Below are 27452 nucleotides of genomic sequence, written 5' to 3' on the forward strand. Positions count from 1 at the left end.
TTGTATTTATAAACCAAAAATTAGAAGAGAAAAAAAAAATTCTTTTTAAGACACACGTTTAATTTAGCCACAGTCCTGGATAAGAAGCTACTAGTGTTCAAAGCCAGATGCAGTGATATGCTGGTAAACTAGCTCAGAGCAGCAGAGGGAGCCCCAATGTGTAGCATTTGCCAATTTCTATGGTGTCAATACCCCCACCATGGCCCATTTCAAGCTACCCATGGCTAGAAAAATTCCCAAATATTTAGCAAACGGCTCTTATACAAGCAGGTACAAGCCACTCCAGCACACCGCGGGCTGGATGTTAGACTTGGCCCTGACGGTCATGGCCTCAAGTTCTTCACTTATTATGAAGATCTTTGTTAAAACTCAGAGGCAAATATTCTTGGCCCTGAAATCTTGCCTAGTTGGCACTGTGGAAAGAGAACATAAGATTAATTGTTAAATCTCAAGAATGTTAGGGAAACGGGTTAAGGGTTCTTCATGGTCCACCAAGACCCATTTGTAAAATCTTTCTGCAACATATACTCAACTACTGATGCAGAAATGAACCCTTGGCCCCTGTCCCTCCCTAGCTGCCTGACCTACTGACCCCCATCAAGCCTCTGCTCCCCACCCTCCTTGAATAACTACAACAGCTGCGGATATGACAGTTGGCAAAAGCAAAAAGGGACAAGTCCAACCTCCTCATTTTACAGATAGGGAACTAAGGCCCAAGGAGAAGAAAAGTGACAAAGGTCATATAAGATTTTAAATATTAGAAATGGGACTAAAAGTTAAGTCTCCTGACTCTCTGAAATCCTTTCTAACACCTTGCTGTTTAAGCAATTAAACCTTATAATAAACATTTCATGATAATATCTTTGAACGGTACCATATCTTTCAGATTAATTTTGTAGCAACATCGGGAAAGTGATAACTTGGCTGTTCGGGGCCCTGACTCCTTTCCCCTGCCTCTGCCTTTTTCAGTTTTCTAGAGCTGAAAACATTCATCACTGTGCAGGTGAGCTCAGGGCTGCCCAGTGCAAAGACCAACAGAAAGCAGAGTCTGAGACAGGGGCTTGTGTGAGGGTAGTTTATTTTGAGATGTAATCTGGAGAAGCAGGGAAAGGCAATACATCTTTGTGTTTTTAAACTCTGGGAAACTGGGACTTGATCCCACTGGGACTCCATGAGGAGGCTTGCAGAATGCCCTTCAAAATTAGTGGGCTCCTGCAACGTAAGTCTTTCAGTGTGAAAACTAGGAAAGTCTCAGGAAAACCAGGATGAGTTAGTCACTCTATCAGAATCATCTGCCCAAAAGCCAGAAGAAGGGGACATTTATCTACTAGCTCCCATCCTTCAGTGGCTAAGTTGCCCCATAAGATGCCAACTCCCTTGCACTTGCATGTTTGCAAACATAAAAGTCAAAACACATTTCTACAGGTGTCCAAAGAGTGGAGTGAGAACAGTCCCAGAGCAGAACAAGATGCGGAGCACCTGAGGTGAGGCACTGTAGGCTCGCACCTCTGGCAGCTGGGAGCCACAGCAGTGGCTGGAGTAAGACTAGGCTGGGAGGATGTGATGTGGTGCACAAGAGCATCTAATGCAGGGCAGAAAGGGTATGCAAACAGCCTTGGTCCCTGAGCTGGTAGGAGTTCAATATCAACTGACTCTCTGAGACCTGGGATACAGTGACTCCTAAAGCTGCTATGAAGTTTTCCAGGCTGCCCTTTCATGAATCTTCTCATTACAAGATGTTGACCCATGGTTCTCCTTCCTTTCTCCCTTCCTTCCTCTCTCCCTCCCCTCTTCCCTCCATCACTTCCTCTTTTCTTCCTTCAATAAATATTTAGTGAGTACCTACAATGGCCTAGTATGCTAGGTACTTGAGATATAAAAATAACTAAACACAACCCTTGTCCTCAAGAAGCATGTAGAGAAGGGATCAGTCATAAAACAGTTATAATACAATGCAATCCTGGTAGAGAAACAAGCAGAAGTGAAAAGGGAGAAGAAAGGCTTCACATAGGAAGTAACATTTAAGCTGAGTCTCTAAGGATTATAATAATAATAATAATAGCAGATAACTTTGATGGGATGCTGGCTATGTGCCAGGCAATGTTCTAAGGTCTTTATAATTCTAACACATTTAATCCTTACAATAGCCCTATGGAGGAGGTGTTATCATTATCCTCAATTTAGAAGTGACAAAGCTGAACCAGAGAAAAATTAAATAAGTTTTCCAAGGATTAAAGTACAATGGCACAGACTGGTAGCTATTCACCAAAGCCATTTTCTCTTCTTCCTGGACACAAAGCTAAACTGCACTTCCCAGCCTCCTTTGCAGCTAATTGTCCATGTCACTGAATTCTAGCTAATGAAATGTGAGCAGAAGTCATGTGCACCATTTCCAGTCCTGACCCATAAAAATCTCCCATGTATATCCTCCATATGCTTTCCCCTTCTGGATGTCTGGAAAGGGTGACCTTGGAAAGCATGTGTTGAAAATGGCTGTGTCACCATCAATCAGGGTCCCTAAATAGAGGAGGGCTTGCCCCACTGATTATTCACCTGCCCAGTACTGTTATTTGAGCAAGAAATAAACTTTTATTATGTTTGAGCCATTATAGATCTTTGAGTCTTTTTGTTACAGCAACAATTCCAACTATCTTATGAGTCTATTTATTAATGCAGTTAGTCTGCTATGATTAATATAGACACATATAAAAAAGGGACAGAAGATTGAAAGGTTGAAAGATAAATAAAGATAAATAAAGGGTGTCATGTACCATATGAAAAGTCTGAATCTTTTTTTTCCCAAAAATACAGATGAATTCTTCTTTTAAGGTGGAGCAGAAGGGAAAGAAAAAGGTAGCTATAGATCCAGTTTGGTAGAGAGGACAGTTGATGGAGGTTATACCTAATATATTCTTTTTTCTGAGCAATAAGGAGCAGAGTCACCTTCCTAAGGGCAAGCTGGGTGTGCAAGCGTGTGGGCGGGTTGGGAGAGAGCATGTTGGAAGCATGAGAAAGGCAATGAAGGTTAATAACATGAGACGCAGCCATTAATAGGACAGACTTTGGAGCTTGTCTCAGTCATGTTCCTGTAGGGAAAACAGATATAATCTGGGTATTTCAAGTAGAAGAGTATTTAATACAGGAAATTAGGTGCTCACAGAACTGGTGGACAGGCCTGAGAGGCAAAATTCAGGAAGATCCCCACTTGCTTTCAGTTTCATTGCCTCAGAGTCAGAGGGCTGCTGCCATCCAACTCAGAAGCCTACAGGAGGGGCCAATCCCATGGCCGAGTGGTTAAGTTCACGTGCTCTGCTTTGGCTGGCTGCGGTTTTGCCGATTCTGATCCTGGGCCTGGACCTACCACTGCTCATCAAGCCATCCTGAGGTGGCATCCCACATAGCCACACCAGAAGGACCTATAACTATAATATACCACTATGTACTGGGGGGCTTTGGGGAGAAGAAGAAGAAGAAAAGAAGACTGGCGATTGGCAACAGATGTTAGCTCAGGTGCCAATCTTTAAAAAAAATAAAAAAAGAAGCCTACAGAAAACCAGTGCCAGCTTCAGAGTCCCAAGACATGATATGGCAGGGAACTGTAGTGATGACTGAAAAAACTCAAGTTTGGCAAGTCCATTTAAAAATGCTTTAAAACAGTAACTGCAAATCCTTTGAAATTCTTTTCATCAAGAGATGTGATCTGTGTCTCTTCCTCTTGAACCTAGACAGACTTATGACGGCATCAACCAATGGATTATGGTGGAAACGAAGCCATGTGACTTGTGAGGTTAGTTCACAAATGGCCTTAAAGATTCTATCTTGCTTGCTGAGAACACTCATTCTAGAAGCCATGAGCCACCATATAAGAAATCTGACTGCCCCAGGCCACCATGCTGTAAGGAAGCACAAGCCACATGGAGAGGTTTATAAGAGGAGGCAGGAGGGCCAGAGAAGGCAATGAGACAATGGAAGCAGAGGGAGAGGAGATGTGATGATAGCGGCAGAGGTTGGAGTGACACGGGCCATAAGCCAAGGAATGCTGACAGCCTCCAGAAGCTGGAAAAAGCAAGAAAACAGAATGTCCCCTAGAGCTTCCAGAAAGAACACAGCCCAGATGACCCAGTTTAGACTTCTGACCTCCCGAACACAACGTTGCTTTAAGCCACTAGGTTTATGGCAATATGTTCTAGCAATAGCAAACTAACACAATGCCCAACTCTGCATACACTGTCAGTAAATGTTTGTTAGTAAATAAACAGATGAACTAGGCTACAAGCATCCCTTCTTATAAACATGGAATTGTAATCCAGCATAATTTTTAAAGATTTTACTCTCTGACATCTAAGTATTAGGAGGTATGATAAGTCCAGTTCCCTTAAATTCCTAAATCCAGACTAAATGCAGGCAGGAACAAGCCAAATAGAAAAACAGTTTTAAGAGACAATAATGGATAAAATGTATTGAACACGTACTATGTGCTTTATTTACCTTCTCTCATTTAATGCTCACAACAACCCTATGAGGTAAGCACAACCACCATCATCTACAAAGGAGTAAATAATTTGTCAAAAGTCTCATAGCTCCTAAGTGATAGGCCAGGATTAGAACCCAAGCTGACTGACTCCAAAATTCTAGCAGGTATGCTCTGCTATGCTCTGCTGTGGGGGTGGGGGTGGGGGGTGGGGAACAGCACAAGATGATGGAAAGCCTGCTGTACTGGGCACCACCAGGTAAATGTCCAGAGCTGCCTCTGCATGGCTTTGGGAAAATTCCCTAACTTTGGGGTCTGGTTTTTTTCTTCTGAAAAATGTGGAGGTTGGGCCAGAAGACCTTTAAAGTCTCTTTCAGAATAGAGTTTCTGTATCTACTTCCAAGTTGAAGAAAAATCATACATGCTAAAGGAGTGAAATAAGGACAGGGTAGCGTTATATCCTGCTTGATGCCCTGAAGGAATGTGCTTCCTTTGATGAGCACCTGCTCAAGTTCCAGTAGCCACTTGCTTATTTCATCTCTTTACCACCACTGTTTTATAAAGGGAATGAGGATGAGTGTGTAGACTGCAAAAATGGCTCTAATTGTCTACTCCTCAATATAGCTATACCCTTTGCAACGGGAATGTGTAGGTCTTCCCATCAAGATATGGAGACTGTCTCCCCACCCTTTGAATTTGGGATGTTCTTGTGACTTGCTTTGCTCAGTAGAATACGGTAGAAATGGCGGTGTGACAGTTCTGAGCCTAGGCCTTGCACTCTTCCAAGCCCTCTCAGGCCTCTACGCAGCCATGAGAAAAGCCACGCTTGCCTGCTGCATGATGAGAGACCACACAATGCAAAGCCATGTAGGCAAGTCATCCAAGCCAAGGCCATGCTACATTGGCCAGCCCCCAACTGGTCAGTCAGCAGATCACAGATGCATGAATAAGCCCAGCCAAGATCAGCCAAGACCAACCCAGAACAGCAGAACCACCCAACCAACCATACGCTTGTTGCACGGCACTGTGGTTGTTTTCATGCAGCTTTATTTGACATTAGATAACTGATAAAGCTTCCTTTCAGTCAAAGCAGAAAGTCTGGTATGTGAATTATGCCCGTTTTAATCAGGACAATTAATGAAACAGGAAAATTAATCTAGGTTGCAAGTGACAAAAATCTGACTCAGATTGGCTTAAAGACACAAGGGAATTTATTGCCTTATGATATTGAAAAGTTCAAGGGTAGACACAGGTAGACCTAGATGCCCGAAATTTGTGATTAGGAACTTATTCTCTCCATCACTTATCTCCACTTTTGTCTTAGTTTAATTCTCATGCAAATATTCCCTCATGGGGCAAGATGGCCATAAGTAGCCTCCAGTTTATCCTCTATTGTATTAGTCGATAAATAGCAAGAAGGTTTCTATTTCCCCATATTCAAGTAAAGGTCCATAGGGACAACTTTCACTGGACTTACTAGGATTGCGTGCCTATCCCCGAATCAACCACTTTGTTTTTTCAGGGAGATACACTGGGCCTGGGCCTGGATCATGCATCCAACCCTGGAGATAGGGCGTGGGTTGGTACTGAAACCCCATGGAGTAAGAATAAACACAGTGGTGATTCTGTAAAAGAAAATCACAGTAGTACTACCCAAAGAATGGGAAATAGATGAAAACCAAATATGTCTTCTATACTCCCTAGTATTACTAATGAATTAAAGAAAAAGAGAGTGAAGTGATACTTCTCAGCATTGATTCTCCTGCAGAACAGGAGGTGGTTCACTCCTACCTGTAAAAACTTCTCACCATTGATGCCAAAGTAGCTATTGTTATGCACAATGCTCCTTTCACCCCATCCAGATGAATGGTTTAAAAATCAAATTTTGATCACATCTCTTTATCACACAAGTAGATAATAAGATCAAGAGGCCATACAAATCAAAAGGAAGGGCTTATGACAATCTTGGGAGCTGTGAGGTATCTGACCTTGATCTCAAAGGCTCTTGAAGTGTGCCCATGAGCTACCTGAATCATCAAATTGCTTCCAAGTCCTTACTGGAGGGATAGCATACCGCAGTGGTTAAGAGCACAGATTCTCAATATAGCCTGTGTGTGTTTGGGTCCCAGCCTGACTGCTTTATGACTATGTGACTTTGGGCAAGTTACTCAGTCTCCGTGCCTCAGCTTTCTCATCAGTAAATGGGGATAATAATAGAATTTGCCTTGTAGGAAGAGTAAATAAATCATTATGTGCAAAGCACGTGGAACAGTACCTGGTACAGAGTAAGAGCTATAAAGTGTCAGCTGCTAATCATCTGGGCGTCTGCATGTGTCAACAAGTCCTTTGAACCTAGAGTAAAAAAATCTGGCACTATTAATCAAAGACAGATGAGCTCAGCTGAGTCACTTATTTTCTCTGGGATTATTTTATTTCTGCATCTATAATATGATGGAAATTATATCTACCCTGCTTACCTCACAGGGCTGCCATAAGGATCAGAGGAGACTATGGATGCTAAATTCTTTGAAAACCTCCAAGTCCTTTATAAATAAGAGGTCTTATTAAAACTAATTATCTCTATCCAGATTATCTGATTTATGTGCAGTCAGGGCAGTTTTTCATCCCACACTGTTTTGCATGAAGAATCATCAGGGGAAAAAATCTGCTGTTGACATAAAATAATGGATTCCCCAACCAAACCCAGTTCGAAGTCATCAGGCTTCTTTTGTGATTTGAAATATGTATCACCACCTAGCATGAAGTGAACTGATTGTAATGGAAAGGGTATTAAATTGGGGGTCAGGACATCCAGATGCTAGTTCCCGGTTCTGCCGTTAATTTATTGCATCATTTTGGGTGAAGCATTTTATTTCTCTGCATTTCCCTAGTCTGTAAAATGATGAATGCTTGTAATGCTGTGACTGCATAGCTCTTGTAACAGAGATGTTCCTGGGCATTAGGGTTCTGATGACTTCTTGGTGGAGTATTACTCATCACTTGGGTTAAATCCCCACTGAACCTCTGGAAAACACATCCTCCCAGACAGCATTTTATTGTAAATATAATATTTGATTAAGAGAATACAACCAAGAGTATATGTTGAGACTCCAATGTCTTTGCCTCTGGAATTCCTCATGAATATAAGCACAGATCAACCTATAGATGCTCCAGAAGCAGATGACAATCTTCCTTTCTCTGATCCTACAAGGCATCTGGCAATGACCTCTTTTCCATGGACATTCTTCTGCTGCCCTTGCCTTGGGACTCTGTCAGGTCCTTCTAAGAAGCTGTTTCAGCAATTTCATACTATGATCTATAAGGCCCTGTGTGATCTGCTCCCCTACACTCCCTCTGACTTCTTCTCCTCCTCACTCACTCTGTACCAGACAAGCTGGGCTCTTCGTTAGTCCTGGACCAGACTGGAGCTCAATCCTACCTCAGGGCCTTTGCACTTGCTGTCCTTCTGCCTGGAATTATCTTCATCCAAACAGCCCCATAGCTCCCTCCAGTTCTCCCTTCCTTTGGGTTTCTGCCTCCCTGACAACCTTATACAACATAGCAAACCCTACCCACTTTGCTCTGTTGCTCCCTGAATTAGGTAGCAGCTAAGCTGCAATAACAAAGAGATCCAAAAACAAAGTGGCTTATGTTATATAGTTTATTTCCCTCTCATGTAACAGTCAAGGGTTGAGAAGTCTAAAGCTGGGGGCTCTGCCATCCTCCACACTTGGCTTCCAACGATGCTCCAGTCAATGCCATTTCTCAGCCATATGAAAGGAGAAAATGTCCAAGGCAAGTGGCTTTATCCTTCAGCAAACAACCTAGAAGTTACACAAAATGCTTCCTCTCATACCCCATCGGCCTGAACTTGGTCACAACACTATACCCAATTGCAAAATGAAGACAAGGAAATGTAGTTTCTAATGCATGGTCACGTGGCCAGCTGAAACTTGAGATAGGAGTTCTCCTTCTAAAAGATGAAAAGGAGAATGATTTCTATGGAACAATTAAAGGTTTCTGCCACACTCTCTATCCACCTGCTATATTTATCTCCATAGCACTTATTGCCATTGGACAGTCTATATAGTTACACGTTTATTTTTTTTCTCCCCGCTCTAGAATATGAGCCCCGCAAGGGCAAGGACTTTGTTTAACTGCTGTATCTTCAGCCCTTAGATCAGTGCCTGACACATAATAGACACTCAATAAAGATTGATTGAGCAAGTAAATGAATTTTTTTTTTCTAGCTGGTGTTCTGAGGCCTCACTTCTCTTTCTAATTTACTTTGGATCTCACAGATCCAAATTTCCTTGGTTTTCTAGTGTTAATGAGATTCTGGTCCTACATCCTCTTGGAGTCCCCAAGATTCAAGAGCAGAGTGTTGTCTTTCTAGAGCCTATCTCAGGTAGCCATGAAGTTCTCCAAAGGATTTTGGGTTTAGAAGGAGAAGGAGTTAAGAGAAGATGCAATTTTAAAAAATTAATAGGCTCTATTTTTGGAGCAATTTTAAGTTTACAGAAAAATCAAACAAAGTATAGAGAATCCCCACATATCCACTTATCCTCCCCACACAATTTCCCTCATTAACATCTTGCATTAGTGTGGTATATTTGTTACAATGGATAGACCAGTGTTGATATATTAACTAAAGTCTAAGTTTACACTGTTTGTATCGTACTGTTCTATGGATATTCACAAATGCATAATGTCATGTATCCACCATTCAGTATCATACAGAATAGTTTCATTGCTCTAAAAGCACCCCATGTGCTTCACCTATTGTCTCTCCCTTCCCTATCACCCAGCTCTGGCAACCACTGATCTTTTTACTGTCTCTATAGTTTTGCCTTTTCCAGAAGGTCAAATAGTTGGAGTCATACAGTATGTAGCCTTTTCATATTGGCTTCTTTCATTTAACAATACACATTTAAGTTTCTTCCATGTTTTTTCATAACCTGATAGCTCATTCATTTTTACTGCTGGATAATATTCTATTGTATGGATGTACCATAGTTTGTTTATTCATTCACCCATTAAAGGACATCTTGGTTGCTTCTAAGTTTTGGCAATTATGAATAAAGCCATTATAAACATCTGTGTGCAGGTTTTTGTATGGATATAAGTTTTTAATTCATTTAGATAAATACCTAGGAGGGTGATTGCTGGATTCTATGATAAGCCCAGGAAACTGTCTTCCAAAATGCTTGTGCTATTTTGCATTCTCACCAGCAATGAATAAGAGTTCCTGTTGCTTCCTATCCTCTCCAACAGTTGATATTGTCAGTGTTTTGGAGTTTAGCCAATGTATTAGGTTGTAGCAGTATCTCATTGTTATTTTAATTTGCAATTCTCTAATGACATACGATGTTGAGTCTCTTTTCATATGCTTATTTGCCATCTGTATATCTTCTTTGGTGAGTTGTCTGTTCAGATCTTTCGCCTATTTTTTAATCGAGTTGTTGGGGTTTTGTTGTTGTTGTTGAGTTTTAAGCGTTGTTTGCATATTTTGGATACAAGTCTTGTCAGATATGAGTGTTACAAATATTTTTCCCAGTTTGTGATTTGTCTTTTCATTCTCTTAAGATGCATTTTTAAGTGTACCTCTAAAGGTATTCTATCACCCAGATCAAAGAGTGGTATGTAAGAAACTGAGAAACCCCATCCCCCACCTCCCCCACTAATATTGAAAACGTACCATTGTATGTATGTAAGATGTTCTGGGAGCAACTCTAATAATTCTTTGACTTCACATAAGCAACATTTAAAGCATGTATGTGTACATTACTTCTTTTGATGCAGGATTAATTTCACAAAGTCACATAGCTGAGTAACCCTCCTAGGATTAGAATCCAGGTTTTCTGACTCCTGGTCTGATATTCCTTCCAATCCATCACACTGACTCCTATCATCAAGATTTTGTATTTGATTTTTTTGATTCTTACTCACCCTATAAATATCTATGTTCAGAGGAAGGCTTAAGTTTCCAGTCTTGTTTATCAGCAACATAAAAATTTTAAATTAGCTATTCAGGTATTGTTTAGGTTGCAAATGACAGAACCCAATTCAAACTGGCTTAAGCACAAAAGAGAGAATTAATAAACTAAGGTAACTGAAAAGTCCAAGGACTGGATGGATTCAGTGGCTCAAATAAATTAATCAATCAGTCTCTCTCTCTCGGTTCTATTTTCCTTTGCATAGACTGATTCTCAGACAGACCTCTCCATGAAGTAACAATAATGGCCACCAACAGCTTCAGGTTCCTACTATCTTGGCAAATCCAAGAAAAAGAAGTGCCTCTTTCTCTATAGGTCTCAAGAAAGTTCCAGGTGGTGCTCTTGGCCCAGTTTGGGACACACGCCCATCTCTGAAGCAGTTACTTGGCTAAAGAAAGACAGCCCAGATGCTGTTTCCAGAGGAAGAAAGAACAAATACAGTCAAGAAATCTACCACAACAGCCAAGCATTTATTTCTCTAAATCTGTCCCTCCTAGTTCATACTATTAAGCTGTAGGGCAGTAAAAAGTACTTAACTTGAAGTTAGAAGACCCAATTCAAATCGCACCACCACTTAGCAGCTCTCCAAGTATAAGCTCTCAGATCTCTCACACTTACAGTGAGGACAGTACACCCTACCTCATAGATATGGGTAGGAGAATTAAATAATCATAATAGCAAACACTAATATAAAGACTAAACAGTCAGAATAGTAAACACTTTCTATAGCACATGCTATGTGCCGATGTTTGAAGTGCTTTAACATACACTGAGTGAGTGATTCTCAAACTTGAGCCTGCATCAGAAGCACCTGGAGAGCTTGTGAAAGCACAGATTACTGGTGCCAACCCCCAGAGTTTCTGATGTACCCCCAGAGTTTCTCAGGTTTGGGGCGGGGCCTGAGAATTTGCATTTCCATCAAGTTCCCATAGGGTGCTGATGTTGCTGGTTGGGGACCACACTTTGAGAATCAACATACTAGGTCACTGGCTCCTTATTACAAGCCCATAAGAGACACTCATACTCCCCCTAATTTTGGGGGTGAGTAAACTGAGGTTGACATAGCAGTGGTAGAGCAAGGGTGTGAGCCTGGGAGGCCTGGCAGCAGAGTCCAAGCTCACCTCTCCTTCAAAGAAGCAGCTATGATGCTACCATCAAGACAAAAACCAACGCAGATGCAATGATAGAACCAAGGCGAGAGCAGGAAAATGGCGAGGGGGAGAGAAATCCAAACTGTGGGACCCCTTATCCTGGTTAAAGAAGACATCAACAGTCTAGTTAAGGATAGAAATAAAGAGTAGAAATCACGAAAATGGATATGTACAAATATGCAGATGTTTAAATTGTTCAAAAAGCAGGTTAATTTAAGGTATCCTCTGACATCTCTTAAAAGAAAATAAGGAGTTTAAAGTTCATGACAGAAATAATGCAAAAGGTGTATGAAAATGAGGAAGGAAAACAAGCTGAACACAGAAGGCGATGGTGTATGTGTGTGTGCGTGTGTGTGTGCATGCATGTACATGCATGTGTTTCAGGGGGTGGGGAAGGGTGTTACAAATATTTTAACACCAACTGAAAAACTGCACCAACTTTCCTGTAAAAAGTTGAGTCACTCACTGCATTAAAAATAAAAAGCAGCAGGAGCAGCAGCAGCAACGATGATCTGCTCTCTGCAAAAGGCATGTTGAAAACTGAAGACAAGAACAGCCGTTGGTTTGAGGAAGAGGTTAATGCAGGGGCTGCCCATTGAAATGCCTACAGGGGCCAGGTGGATACTTAAATCAGTGCAGGACAGTGGGGAGTGGTGTAGACAGAGGCAAAGGGGCTGCCACTACTCAACTCCAGGGGATTGCTGCTTTTCAGAATGTGGGCCCAGTGTTGTGGATTTTTTTATCTGGATTTTCACCTGAAATCTTCGGACTTTTAAAAAATTAAAATATTTTAAGAATATTGTAAACAAAACATACGAGGGGGCTACACTGGGTTTGTGAGGCCACCAGTTTGCCATTTCTGATCTAAAGTCTCTGATGCCTGAGCTTTAAACAAAGGAAAGGAGAATGGAAGCTCAAAGGTCTCAGGGCCAAAAAAGTGGTCACATAATTGAAAAGAAACAATCATAATAGTAATTAACGTTTATATAGCTCTGTATAGGCTACAAGAGACGAGCTGCATTATCTCAAAGGATCTCCTTACCAAACAGTAAGTGAAAAGGCAGATTTGGTTCTTACGCCTATTTTAAAGATGAGGAAACTGAGGCTCAGAGATTAAGTCACTAGTCCAGTTATCAGCTAATACATGGAAAATTCTAGAAATGGGACCCAGGTGTTCTTCTGAATCCAAACTCCATGTTCTTGCTGTCTCCCAGTTTACACACAACTGTGAGCAGTACAAAGTTCTCTCAAGAAGGGAATCATCTTTCGATCAGCTAACTTACTACCATAATTAAGAGTTACTAAAATATCCTCCTTGGCCCACTCTTTCTTCTTTTCACTTCACTCCCCTCTATTGATTTGAGGTCTCACTTCCTTCCCACCTTGTTCTGCTCTGGTTTGATATGTTGTATCCTTTGAGCCCCTTTCTAGACAAGACCATGCCACCAGCCAGACCTGTCCCCTTCCTGACCATCACATATAATATTTTAGTTCATCTTTCAACAGCCTTGGATTACTGTTGTCCCCACTTTATAGATAAGGAAACCAAGGTTCTCTCCACCTCTGAGTTTCACTCTGTCCCTTACATTTTCCTTTTTACTAGCCCAAGGATACTAAGGATGATAGCAATGTCCTTGCCAAGATGTGGCTTTGAATTAGCAACTGAAAATAACCAAATTTGAACTCAACTATTTTGAACCTTTTTGTATACTGTTCCCTCCTTTTTATACTACTCTCTCTACCTAGATAACACCATTCATGTCCATGCTTCTCCCTTGCCTGGATAACGTCTATCCATCTTCCAGGTCTCAGCTTAAACTTCCACCCAGAAGCCTTCTCTGGATTCCACTTCCATTTCTATTCTGGGTAAACTCCTAGTATGCTCTTATTGTCCCCTGGGCTTGAAACTGCAGTGGAATAGGAACTAAGGAAACAAAGATTAAAAAGTAAAACTTAAAGGAGTTCCCAATCTAGCTGAAGAAGGAAAGAATGAAGGAATTATGTGAATAAGTTTCCTGGCTGGAATGGATGGGAAAGGCAGAACCATTATGGAAAAAGGAAATAGAGAATGGCATGGGGATATTCAAGGCCTTGGCAGAGAGGGCAAAGGCTGGGGGAAAAGAGACGTTCATAAGTAAACAGTGGTATTTTTCATATTGAAAAGAGTGGTGCATTTTCAAACAGTGGTGCTGCATTAAGGTACTCCATAGAACCTCAGACACTTAGCTTTGGGAGAGACCTTAAAAATCACGTGGTACAATCGACATCCTATGTAGGAATTATATTATTTTTGAGTTTGTTAGGATTAAACAAAGTATCATATGCATTGTTAATTCAACAAACATTCATTAAACAACTCAAGTTCAAGGGATGCGCTGGCGATACAAAGTTGGAAAAGTACATGGTTTCTGCTTTTAAGGAACTTGGCGGTAGCCAGATAGCAGAGGATAAATGGTCACCTATTTGTCCATTCAGCAAATATTTATTCCATGTACTACATGCCAACACAATATCTTGCAAGACTGGTATTATTCTTACTTTCATTTAATAAATCAGGAAGCTGGGTCTCAAAAAGGTTAAATAATAGTCAAAGGTCATGCAGTTATGGTACCTGGCACCATTCTAAGAACCTTTCATCCATTAGCTTGTTTACTCCGCTCAACAGCCTCCTTTGGTACACATACTTTTGTTACCTCCATTTTACATACAAGGAAATGATGCTCATAGAGGTTAAGGAACTTCCCCAAGTCAAACACTAATAAATGGCACAGCTAGAATTCAAACCTGGGCAATCTGGTTCCAGCATCCATGCTGTTAACCACCATGTTATATTGATAAATTGTTAAGCAGAGTTGTCAATATATGAGAATCATATAATGAGTAACAATGCAATTTGTAACTTGAAAGTGTCAGTTCTCTTGGTGTCCTTGATTTTCATTTTTCTCTCCACTCTTTACTGTCCCATTAACTCCATCACCAAAAATAAATAACAGAGAAGGAAAAGAACACAGTTATCTGGGGGTGATTGTAGCAGTAGATTGGGAACATTGCTTAGAGTCGGGGCTCTTACCTTCAGATAGATGCAGACTTCTAACTCTCTGAAATCATCTACACATTTTAGTGTGAATGAGCTTATTTGCATTTTTCTGAGGAGAAGGTCTACGTTTTTCTTAGACTTCTTTAAGGGATGTGTGATCCATCAAGGCAAAGAACCACCTAAAGAAAAAAAAACCCAAAAGCCAATTAGCCTACTGGAAGCCAGCCAAACATTGGACACGTCTACATTTTATCATTAAAGGATAAAATCCATAAGCGCTATGGAGCCATTAAAAATATTTGCAACAACCGCATGATGACATAGAAAAATGTTGATGTTGTAATGTTAGTTACAATACAAAAGTGTTACGTCTACTTCACTTCTTCACCTGGTTCCCTCCTCGATCCATGCATATTTCACCTTCTTTCCTCCACAATGGACAGTGCTTGTCAGGGTCACCAGTGTCCTTCATCTTGCTAGATCCAACACTTCTCTATCCCTAGCTTTCAGTATAGTTGGCCACAGGCTCCTCATCTGTGTCAAGACTAGTCTGTTTCTACCTCACTGGCTCTCTCCCAGTCACCTTCCTGGCCACTGCTAAATGTTGGAGAACTCCAAGTTTCAAATTGGGTCCTCTTCTCTTCTTCATCCTTTTCATCACTCTCTCCCTAAACAGTCTCGTCCAGTTCCATGGCTTTAAATACTTCATACTTTCAGCAGTTGTGTTTTTAAGGTATTTAAGTCACACTTCCAGCCCTGACCTCTATGCTGTGCTCTAGGCAGGAATGTATTTAATTGTCTACTTAACATCTCTCCTTGGCTATCTAAGATGTAAGTACCTCAGACTAAATATTCCCAAAGAGAATTATTATTAACGTTATTAGGGTCTTCTTTAGCTCACAGTGCTTAGCCCATAGTAGACTCTCAAGAAATATTTGGTGAATGAATAAGTGAAATACACACAATTGTTTGTGCAATTATGCTTACCAACATGACATTAGAGTGGTAGGGAAAACAAAATGTTAACAGTGGTTATGCATGAAATCATAAGATTTTTCTTTAAAATTCCTTTTCTATTTCTCAATTTTAGTTAGAACCTAGTGGTTAAGAATCAGAATTCGGAGTTGAGTGACCCTGTCAGGCTGCCACTTACCAGTTAAACATCCTTGCTTTCTTCCTGTGTTAAAGGGGCTTTAAAATATGTACGTCATTTATGTTTGTTTAGCATTCAAAACGTGCTTTACTGTGAAATTACGGATGTAAAGAGCTTTGCATGGTGGAGGGTACACAGCGAAGGGCAGCGATTGCTAGCTGACAATAATTACAGGTATTTTTTTTCTTTTAGAATAAAAATGTACACATTTTTCACAAATCTTTACTGACGGGAGTAAACACAACAGACACGCCCGGCCAGGGGCTCCAGGTCTCCAGCCGGCTACCCGGCGAGTGCGCCTGCTCCGTCCGCCTCTTCCGCCCACGTGACCAGCTTAGGCTCCTCCCGGTCTTCAAGATGGCGGCGCCCAGGGCGTCCGGCTGCACGTGAGAAAGAGTCTGGGGACCTGGGAATCAGAAAGTGCAAGAGTGTGAGCCAGTTTCTTCTCCCTACCGTCGGTTACATCCCTTCGACCCTTCCCTAGGTCCTCGCGGCCGCTGCCTGTCTGCAGCCATGAAGACAAAGCCCGTTTCCCACAAGACTGAGAACACGTACCGGGTGAGCGAGGGCACTTGGGCCGGGAACCGTGGGTCCCTGCTGCCTCGCCCATGGGACCTGCTCTGAGCGGGACTCCTGGCGCTACAGTGTTCCGGGCCGAGCGTGAGTCACTTGCCTGGAGGCTCTGACAAACGAGGGAGACCCTCCTGGTATAGTAAACACGGGGTGGGGAAAGAAGGCTGGACAGCAGATTTCGCCCATGCTTTATGGGGTCTGGCCTCCCTGGGAATTCTCTTTAGTACAGAGTTAAATTCATTATCACAGACTGATTGCTTAGGAGCTGTTCTTACCCGCTCTTTTATCCTTAAAGACCAAATTGGGGGCGGGCCTGCCGGAGGAGGTAAGTGATTTCCAGCTACTGGCTAAGACACCACTTTCTCTGTTTGCCCATCGAAGGATTCTTTGTTACTCTACCACCGTAGGTCTGTATATATTTTCAAAAACTGTTGTTGCAGCGACTTAACCAGATCCCTATGCTTGTAGCGGGTTGTGAAACCTAACAGTAGATCTATGGAGGTTCAATGCCAGCTTTCACCTTTGGCCACCACAGTCTAGTATGTAACTTTTATTGGAAGTGACGTAACTGAAAGACTTATGCAAATATATTCATAGAAGTATTTGATATCTTTCTATGATAGTGCAGTGCATTTAAGACTATATCTTTCAGTTTTTTTTACACTTTTGTGATTCATCCGTGATGTCTACTTTTAGTTTCAAAACACAATTATACATTTTATGATTGATTGAAAATACAAGTCTGAAATTGCTAGCAAAACATGCTATTATTTGTACTGATAGTACATGAGGAGGCTTATTGAAGCTTTAAACTTTCTACTTGACAAGGAAATTAGCATTCAAACAGATATTCAAGATGTGATAAGTATTAAGTGATGATGTATCTTAAATATGCTCTCCCTGCCCCGCACAGTTTCTTACGTTTGCTGAACGACTGGGGAATGTGAATATTGATATTATTCACCGGATTGATAGAACTGCAAGCTATGAAGAGGTAAGAGAATGTTGTATTAGCCAGTCTTCGAGTATTCGTAGTTGGTTTTTAGTCTCTCCTCTTAGTAGAAGTGAATTGTTTTTCAAGCCATTCCTTTATGACCATGAAATGCATTAGACCTGTGCTGTCTAATACAGTAGCCATACATGGCAAATTAGATTTAAATGAAAGTAAATTAAAAATTCCAGTGCTCAGTAGCCATATGTGGCTCGTTGCTGCCATATTGGCCAAGTGCAGATATGGAACATTTCCATCATCGCAGGAAGTTCTGTTGGGTGATGATGTGTTAGACAGTTGACTTGATACTCAGGTAACTTCTCTGATTCCAGCCTCTCCCTTTTCTGTGTGCATTCCAAGCACTGCTACAGATCCATATTCCTGAAGCTACAATTTTAAAGAGATTTTGAGCAAGTCACTTTCTTGGGGCTTAGTTTCCTCCAGTATAAAAAGAAAGAGGGCAGACTACATAATTTCTTCCAGTTCTAACCACCCTTTAACTCAGTCACACCTCCAGTCAAAACTCTTGCTTTTTCTTTGTCAAGTCATTATTTTTCTGCTATCCTTTTAAGGTCCTGTATAGTATCCCTTTAATTTAGAGATTCAATGTCAGTTCTTACTGTTCTTGACTTGGCTCTAGTCAGACTCTGCTCACTGTCTGTTTGAATGCCTTGTCTCCAGTGTGTGAGTTCAGCGTGTTAAGTGATGTTGTCCAGATAAGCACGTAATGCTTTGGGAACTCATAGTGAAGGGAGCCTAACCTAAATTCTTTAGGGGTGTAAGGTGGTTTATCAAAAAAGGTAATGTAGACAAAGTGATACCTGAAATGAGTCTTGTTGTTTGTATAGGTTTTAGCATGGCAAAGAGGACAGGGAAGGTTGAGGGAGAAGCCTGTATAAAGGGACAGAGGCTAGGGAATGCATGTCACATTCAAGAATCTGCAAAGCGGTTCAGTGTGGTTATAACTGTGTGTAGACTGTGTGTGTTGATGGTGACTGGGATGGGGGAAGGGGGTAGCTGGTGAGAAATAAAGCTAAAGAGATAGTCAAGGATCATAAAGGGCTTCATATGTGAAGCTAAGTTTGGATTTTATCCTGAAACTATGGGATCTCATTCTAGGATTGTAAGGCAGGGGAACGAGTGACATGATCAGTTTTAAGTTTAGATCTCTCTGGCTTTAGTGTGGAGCAAAGAGCAGGGCTGGAGTCAAGGCAACCAGTTGTGAGGATTTAGTAGTCATCTAAGTACGAAATGGTTATGGTAGCCACAGTCAAGATGGAAAGAAGGGAAGGATTCCAGAGATATTAAAGAAGTAGAGTGAATAGGACTTGTGACCTGCTGGAAATGCAAGGAGGAAGGGAATGGAGCTAAGCTTTTGGTCCCAACAACTGGGTGGTTGAGGACATCATTTAATCAGTATAGATTTATAGAAGGAGAGCACAAGGTTGGTTCCGTTTGGAGCTCATTGAGTTTTTGATATACCTGTGGCTATCCAAATGCTGGTGTCCAAAAGACATTTGGACATGTGGATCTGGAGGAGTACAAGTGACTTTGGAGGTGGAATTACTGATTTAGCATTCAGTATGTGGTTTATAGTTTAAGCCACAGGAGAGGTTGAAAGTACTAAGAGGTAGAATGTTAAGTTAGTAGAGAAGAGAGCTTAGGATGGGATCTGGGGCTGGATGCTCTAGAAAGGCCTCAATGCCATGTCTATTGACCGGGGCTTATTGGTCTTAGTTGTCCTAATGGCCTCTTATTCTTCAATAAGCTAGACTAGACTTCGTTTCATGATGGCAGAATCTTTCCAAGAGAGCAAAAGCAGAAGGTACAAAGCGTCTTAAAGCCTCACTTTGGCAGTTGCAGGATCACTTCCATTGCACGTTATTGGTCAAAGCAAGTCACAAGGCCAGGCCAGATTCAAGGCGTGAGGAAATAGACTCTGTCTCTTTGTGGTAGGGGCTGCAAGTCACATTGCAAAGGGGCAGGGACCTAGTCTATCACAAATGGCTGACGTGTACCACTCACTGTGCTGGGCTAGGAAAGCCTTCTACATTTAGGTTTTAAACTGTTGGGTGTATTTCCCGTCTGCCTTAAGAGACACTGAAAAACGCTTAGTGAGATTCTGTTTCCTTCTCTCTATTCTGCCTGTTGATTTTATTTCATTTTTATTTGTTGAAGATTTCCAAAGCACAATTTAAGGGTTTACCTTTTTTTGAGATTGTAGATTTGGTGTGCTGTTTGTATGTGCCTATGTATTTTTACCCTCTCTCTCCATATATGTGTACAAATACACATGCATACATACATATATACATGTGTAGTAATAATTTATTGATCTTACCTTTCAAAGAACAAAGTAATATATACTGTGTTAACAAGCCAAACAACATAATGGTGAACTTAGACAAACCTGTTATCTCACCCTTCCCACCCCTCATGGCCAAGGAAACTAATGCTGACAGTTAGTATATATGTATTCTTCTGTACTTTCTCTCTAATATGTACTAACATTTATAGAAGTCTTTTTTTAAAAGAAAAATTGGTTTCTACCATGTACTTCACAATGTAACTTGCTTTTATCACTTTGGGGGTATATCATCAACATCCTTCTAATTCAGTGTAGATATAGCTCTTTTTAATAGCTGTATAATGTACTTTAATGTATAGAGACATGAGTTACACCAACCGTTTTCCTATTGTTGGCTATTTAGGCTGTTTTATATTTTCCTTCCACTATAGTACAGCTGAATAAACATCTTTATGTTGTGTGTGCAAATTTTATAAGAAATATCTCCAAAAAGGGAATTGCTGGGTCAAAGGGCATGCCTGTTTTTAATTTTAATAGAAATGCCAGATTACTTCCCCACAAAGTTGTAGCCATTCTTATTTCCAAAAAGCAGAATGAAAGAACTGTAAGACTCAGCACATTTTTCTGGGCCTAAAATTGTAAAAAACAGAAAAAAATATTTTCCTTATTGTGACTATTGCATAGGTTTTAGAGAAGTATTTGCTACAACCAAATCAACAAAATATCATTTTTATAAATCGTCTGCCCATATTGTACCTGATTGCTTTTTTAAGTTAGTTAATGCCCTTTTTAAAAATAAAAATGTTCTAAGTTTTTAAATTCTTGACTATCATTATTATCTTAAGATATTAATATGTCATTATTCTTGTTTACTTTGATCATAGTTGTGTTGTCTGATTAATGGACTGCTTTAATCTTGGCAGGAAGTTGAAACCTACTTTTTTGAGAGTCTGCTGAAATGGAGAGAATTAAACCTTACGGAACACTTTGGTATTTTCTGTTTTGTTTCTATTTTATTCACCCATCATTTGCATTATATATGGTCAAAACAACTAAACAGTGGTGTGATAGAAAAGCAGAACATACTCTTTTTTTTTTTTTCCACCCAGGGAAATTTTACAAAGAAGTTATTGACAAATGCCAGTCATTCAATCAGCTGGTTTATCATCAGAACGAGATAGTTCAGAGTTTGAAGACTCACCTGCAAATCAAGAACAGTTATGCCTATCAGCCGCTTTTGGAGTAAGTAACATGTTGAGAGAAAGCTCGATGACATTTATCTGAATTTTAGGAAAGGTTATGCCTTATATACATATGCCTTATATACATATAATGTTATATACATTATATGTATTTGTGATCTGGTATTTGTAATTTAGAAACAAGAATTTACCTTTTCTGTTAGATCAAAATATTAGTACATTACCATAAAGCAGAATTTTAGGGGTATACTTTTTTGTTTTTGTTTTATACTTTTAAGAGCATCCCATTTTTCTTTGACACTATAGGAATGATTGACCATAACTTGTGATGGAATGCAGCTTCTTGCCATGGCCTGATTTCTTTGCTGAACTCTTTTATTTTGCTGAGGAAACTTGGCCCTAAACTAACATCTGTGCCCATCTTCTTCCACTTTACCTGTGAGATGCCTGCCGCAGCATGGCCTGATAAGTGGTACTTAGGTCCGTGCCCAGGATCCAAACCAGCAAGCCCCTGGGCTGCTGAACCAGAGCTGGCAAAGTTAACCGGTTAAGCTACATATTGGGCTGGCCGCAACTCTTTTTTTTTTTTTGGTGAGGAAAATTGTCTCTCAGCTAACATCTGTGCCAGTCTTCCTTAATTTTGTATGTGGGGCACCGCCACAGCATGGCTTGATGAACAGTGTGTAGGTCTGCACCTGAGATCCAAACTTGCATAACCTGGCTCGCCAAAGTGGAGTACATGAACTTAACCACTACACCATTGGGCCAGCCCTTTTGCTGAACTCTTAAAATGTGAAAAAATTTATAGATCTCTTGAGACTTGTTTTGGAAGATTGAATTAATCCTGTCATCATAGACATCATTTGTGAAATAGATTTGCAGTCTTTGTTTTTTGATCTGTATGTCTCCAAATCAGTTACTTCTACTTATTTTTAATCCAGTTTGGTTGTACAGTTGGCACGAGATCTGCAGACAGACTTCTATCCACATTTTCAGGATTTTTTCCTGACTATCACCTCGATCCTGGAGACTCAGGACACCGAGTTATTAGAATGGGCTTTCACCTCACTATCATATCTTTACAAGTACCTGTGGAGACTGATGGTGAAGGACATGTCCAGTATATACAGGTGACCCCTTTCTCTCTCTAATACGGGGTTGGGTTTTTTTTGCTTTTAAATTTTATTTATAATTCAGTGCTCTTTAGTAAATTTATAAAGTTGTGCAACCATCACCACAATTAAGAACATTTCCATTATCCTCAAAAGATTTCTCATGCCTGTTTACAGTCAGTCCTGCTCCCTATCTGCTTCAGATTTTAGAGTGAAAGAAATATACGTATGTTGACTATTCAAGATTGCCTCTGTGAAAACAACTGTGTGCTTGAGGCCCCTAAGAAGAATGATCCTCCTCAATAGTGAGATTTTTTCAGCATTTAAGTTTTGTAAAGTTCTATTTTTTTGTCAAGGGTTGTCTTTATTGATCCTGACAACCAAGATTTCTGACTCTCACCTTGCATTTAGTTAAGACATGCATTATACCTGTGATATGTACCTCCTGATGTGGCTGCCTGACTCTCATGTGTTCTCTAATTGCCTTTTCCCGGCTTGTGACTCCAAACTACCTTTCCAGCTCAAACTCTACTTCTGTATACAAAGTTGGTTCTCCAGCCAAAGCAGCCACAGTCTGTTCTGCCACTCTGTGTTGACCTGACCTTGTCTTAACTCAAGCTATAGAAATCATACCACCACCATCAAAGCCTGGCTTGGCTTCTATAACCTCCACAAACATTTCCAGGCTCCTTGGCCCAAGTGAAAGCTTTGTACTCTGAACGCCTGTGGCCTTCTATACTACTTATACTTCACAACTCCTGTTATACTTGTTTGTTCATAGTGTAATAATGTCCGCTACAAACCTGGAAACTCTTCAAGAACCCCGTCTTAAATATCTGCATTTCCCCAGCCCCTGACATACTTACTACGCCAAAAGAGATGCTCAGCGTTTTTGAGCAAATGTGGACAGAGAAAGAGAATGAATTCTGTAGTAGCTTTTTGTTTAAAGTAAGGGAAAGATTGTTTATAATCTGTTTCAATCTGGGATTTGGTGGAAGTTTCCAGTTTATGTCCTGATTATTTCTACATACTTTAATTGCTACAGGAAAACATAAGATTAACCTTTCTCCCCTACTCCCAGTATAGGTGTGGGTATGGATAAGACTAGATTTTGTTTTTGTACCACCCCCCTTCACCCTACTCTCCTTTGAACAAACAATGAAAGAGGAATATTTTTCCAGCCTTCTCTATGAAGCTTTTGGTAAAATGTATTGGAAACCAAGATTACTGCATTAAAAACCAGCAAGATCTTAGGGGGATATATAGTTTATTTGGTTTCATGACTTCTGCTGTTATTTTATATCTCCAAAGTCAGGTTCTCTAGTTCTAAATTTATTTACTTTCAGTGTGACATCTTCAGCAGTCTGGATATTTTCGTTGAGTGTTACTGAAACCAAAGTCAGCACATCCCATTCAAGCCAACTCTTCATTCATTCATGTCTTCAGCAAATATGTACTCTATGCCAGTCACTGTTCAGTTTCCCAGTTTCTAACAGTGATACCATCATTCTTCCCAGCACCGAGTCTTGGCACCTTAGAGGTGTCTTTGACCCAGTTGTCTTCAGGGACTCCAAATCCTCTTGATTCACACGCTCATTCAGTTCTGTGAATATTTCTTGAATGCTGTCCGTCAGGTACTTGAGATATAGTCACAAATAAAACAGATAAAAACTCCTCTTTTGCAAAGTTTACATTTTAGCAGGGGGAGGACATCGTGGGCACGTGCCTGGCATGTGCAGGGAAGAAGGAAGGCGCGGTGGTAGAGCAACATGGATAAGGGGAGAGTAATTAGGTGATATCACAGACATGGTAGTAGGGGGGCCTATCATAAAGGGCCTTGTGGATACAGTAAGGTCTTCAGTTCCATTGCAGGGACTCTTGAAATGTCTCTTTGGTCCATCCTTTGCCATTTCCCTCTACCACCAGCCTCTTTTGTGCCCTTGTTGCCCAAGCTTGTGACTTGAGCAGGTTTCTAGTTGGACTGCTAGCCTCTTCTTGTATTTCATACTATATATTGCTACCCAATTAATCCTTCTGAAAATACTCATTTCTTACTCAGCCAGGATTTATTAGTACCTGCTATGAGCAAGGGCACTGTTAGATACTGGGGATATGGCAAAAATAGGAGAGAGATATTCTGTATTCTTTTGTTGTTAGAAAGACCAGTTTAAACACTGATTAGACAAGTAATTATTTAGTTACAGCTACATGGCTGTATGACCTTGGGTTGGTTGCTTACCTTTTTGCCTCAATTTCATTTTCTGTAGAAATAAGGATAATAATAGTACCTACTCCATAGAGTTGTGCTGATTAGATGAAATAACATAAATGTAAGCTAGGGTCCAAATTCCTCTGCTTGGTGTTGGAGCCACCTGTTTACCTGGGCAGCTTTATCTGCAGCTGCCCTCCTCAACCATATCATCCTCCTTCTTTTAGACTAGTTGGACTCCTTGTTATCTCTTGACCATGACGTCTTCTGCCCACCCCATTTTTGATCTCATTTGTATCTCTAATAATATGCATTCCAGTACCTACCTAAGTTCTTCCTGTCATTCAGGGCTCACTACAAGTTGCAGCTTTTTATGGAGTCTTTTCTATAACACCAGCACCACCAATCCTAGGATTCTTAATGTCCGTGACCTTCACTCTTCTGTTCAACATGGGGTGTCTTGGTAACCAAATGAGATTTTAAACTACTTATTTCATACCTGCTACGTATTCCTTGCATAATTAGCACAGTGTTGGACATATAGTTGACATGTAGTACATCTTTATTAAAATTATGCTTAATTAAACATTTTATTTTCTCATTTATAGCATGTATAGTACACTCCTGGCTCATAAAAAACTACACATAAGAAATTTTGCTGCTGAAAGCTTTACTTTTTTGATGAGAAAGGTTAGTTTAATAATTTATATGTTTATTGCTCATTAATCCTCAAGAATCTGATGGACAGAAGCATGTATTTTTTTATAATGTGGTTATCATGGACTAATAATTTTTTTATATAAACAGAAACGTATTACTATTTTGAGTTTATCTCACTGTAAGGTTGTCTTTGCTCACTAATATGAAATAATTTGGGTCACTTTTATTGTTATTTAGGGGTTTTTTGGTAGCTTTCAGTGTACATACATCAAAACTTTTCAGTGTATATATAGCCTCTAATTCAAATCAGAAAATACATGAACAGGAATACATTAACAGGAATTTTTGTAATAATTTCCTGAAAGGAACTCATTGTGTCATGGTGTCGTTTGTGTTGTTTCCTTAGTAAATTTTAGAGAGTTATTGTAATAAAACAAAGACGTTGGTATTAAATTTTTTTTATACTCGTAAAATATATGATTTACTTTAAAAGACAGAATGTTGCCTTATGTAGTTTTTCTTGGTACATACCTTCATATCATACCTATGAATTAATTATTCTTTTGTGTGACATTACAAGTGATAGTATACTGTTATAGTAATTTGAAATCATTGCAAGTGTCTATTCCTTTTAGAATTTCGTGCTAATTACATTCAAATATGAATTTGTGGAATAGCAAATAATAATTCTTTGTTTGGATATGTTTATGTTGTAAATACAATTTTCCATTTGTATTTCGTGTTTTAGGTTTCTGATAAAAATGCACTTTTCAATTTAATGTTTCTTGATCTTGATAAACATCCAGAAAAAGTAGAAGGAGTCGGACAGTTGCTCTTTGAAATGTGCAAAGGTGTTAGAAATATGTTTCACTCCTGTACAGAGAAGGTAAATAGCTGGGAGGAATACTTTGAGTTTATGTGAAAGATATTAAAGAAAAAATAGGTAAGATTTACACAAATGATGTGGAGAGAGGATTGCCTAGAATAGATAGAAAGCACTAAATGGGGAGCATTAGGGCTTTAATAGCAATGCTTACCTAATGTAGGCCCTGGGTCATTAGGTATTTTTACTTATAAAATCAGTGCTGTCTTCTTTATTCTGGATCCTAGAAGGTAACATAAGTTGATTAAGGAGCGGGAGTGGTGGGGAGGGGGTAGTTGTATGATAAAATTCCCCGTCCTAGTTTGGAAATTCCTTTTGGGATACATAGTTCACCATGAAAGCTGCCAGATCTTTAATTATTCCAGATCACATTTTAAGGTAGCTTAATCAGAGAGGGAAATAGTGTAATACTTAAAAATAAGAGTGTACATGTTCATTTTAATGATTCTTGGATTCTCACAGGCAGTGAAGCTAATTTTCCAAAAGCTAGGACCAGTTACTGAAACAGAAACGCAACTACCATGGATTTTAGTTGGAGAAACACTCAAAAGCATGGTCAAGTCCACCGCGTCTTACATCTACAAGGAACATTTTGGTACATTTTTTGAATGTTTGCAAGTGAGTTCTAATTTTTAAGAATTTGTATGTAATAAGGAGTCCAAGAGTTGATTGTTGTTGCTCTTAGTTTAACAGACCACCCCTGGAGATTGTATTTTATAATTGTTGTCTTCTTAGGATTTTCCTTCCCTCCACCCCCTGTACTACTTTCATTTGGCTTGATATCTTGAGACACAGTAGAGCCTAGTGGTTAAGAGCACAGGCTTTGGAGCACACTGCCTCTGTTTGGATCTTGGCTTTGTCACTTACTGCTCTATTTCTCAGTCTTTTCATCTCGTAAATGGGGGTGATAATATTCCCTACCTTGGGGTTGTTGCGAGGGTTGTGAGGAAATACTTTTAAAGAACTTAGAACAGTGCACTCAAAAATGTTCATTGTTATTATCATTAGTGACACCTGGTAAATGTGTCTTTTTCTTTGAGAGCAAAGGGACATGAAAATTTGAACTGCTTCACGCAATAGTTTCATCATTGAATTAATAGTTGAGTTTGATATAGTTATTCTCTCTGGTAAATTCTTTGTTTGCAGGAATCACTTCTGGATCTACATAAGAAAGTAACCAAAAGCAACTGTGGTGAATGTTCTGAACAGATAAAAAGGTTGCTAGAAACATATCTGATACTCGTGAAACATGGAAATGGATCAAAGATAACCAAACCTGTTGATATTTGTAAGGTGAGTTCCCAACTTAATTTGCTTAGAGTCTGTTCGTTAAAAGCTGATTGCTAAGTGTGTGTTGTCTTTCTTTTCTTTTACAGGTGTTGTCTCAAACATTACAGATAGCCCATCTCTCCACGTCTTGTCAGGAGACCCTCTTGGATGTAATTTCTGCTTTGATCCTAGGTGAAAATGTTTGCTTGCCAGAGGCCCTCGTCAAAGAAACCGTAGAAAAAGTAATTTATTTCAACAAATGTTAATTGAGTAGTTAATAAGATGTTTAACATTGAGTGGGTCTCCTGGGGAGTACAGATGAAGAGTGGCAAATGCTCTGTCCTCAGGGAGTTTATAATCTTGTTAAAGAGATGTGAATTGCATGCTGTAATAGAAATAAGCAAAACAAAGTGTGGTAAAAGCTAAGTCTGCTCAGC

The 27452-nt window shown here is 40.0% G+C and overlaps 1 protein-coding gene across 2 annotated transcripts in view; it reads left to right on the forward strand.

The window, feature by feature from the left end:
- The first annotated feature begins 16114 nt into the window (after window positions 1-16114).
- UTP20 (UTP20 small subunit processome component) overlaps window positions 16115-27452 on the forward strand; it is a 92868-nt gene continuing 81530 nt past the window's right edge. For both annotated transcript variants that reach the window (XM_008527446.2, XM_008527447.2), the window contains exons 1-10: window positions 16115-16366; window positions 17295-17375; window positions 20604-20670; window positions 20790-20922; window positions 21824-22012; window positions 24812-24893; window positions 25612-25749; window positions 26209-26364; window positions 26893-27039; window positions 27123-27257. In XM_008527446.2, coding sequence (XP_008525668.2) covers window positions 16322-16366; window positions 17295-17375; window positions 20604-20670; window positions 20790-20922; window positions 21824-22012; window positions 24812-24893; window positions 25612-25749; window positions 26209-26364; window positions 26893-27039; window positions 27123-27257 — 1173 coding nt within the window. In that variant the 5' untranslated portion in view covers window positions 16115-16321. The remainder of the gene's footprint in view (window positions 16367-17294; window positions 17376-20603; window positions 20671-20789; window positions 20923-21823; window positions 22013-24811; window positions 24894-25611; window positions 25750-26208; window positions 26365-26892; window positions 27040-27122; window positions 27258-27452) is intronic.

This window comes from Equus przewalskii, chromosome 29 (genome assembly GCF_037783145.1).
Source record: "Equus przewalskii isolate Varuska chromosome 29, EquPr2, whole genome shotgun sequence".
NCBI classification, from domain to species: Eukaryota; Metazoa; Chordata; class Mammalia; order Perissodactyla; family Equidae; genus Equus; species Equus przewalskii.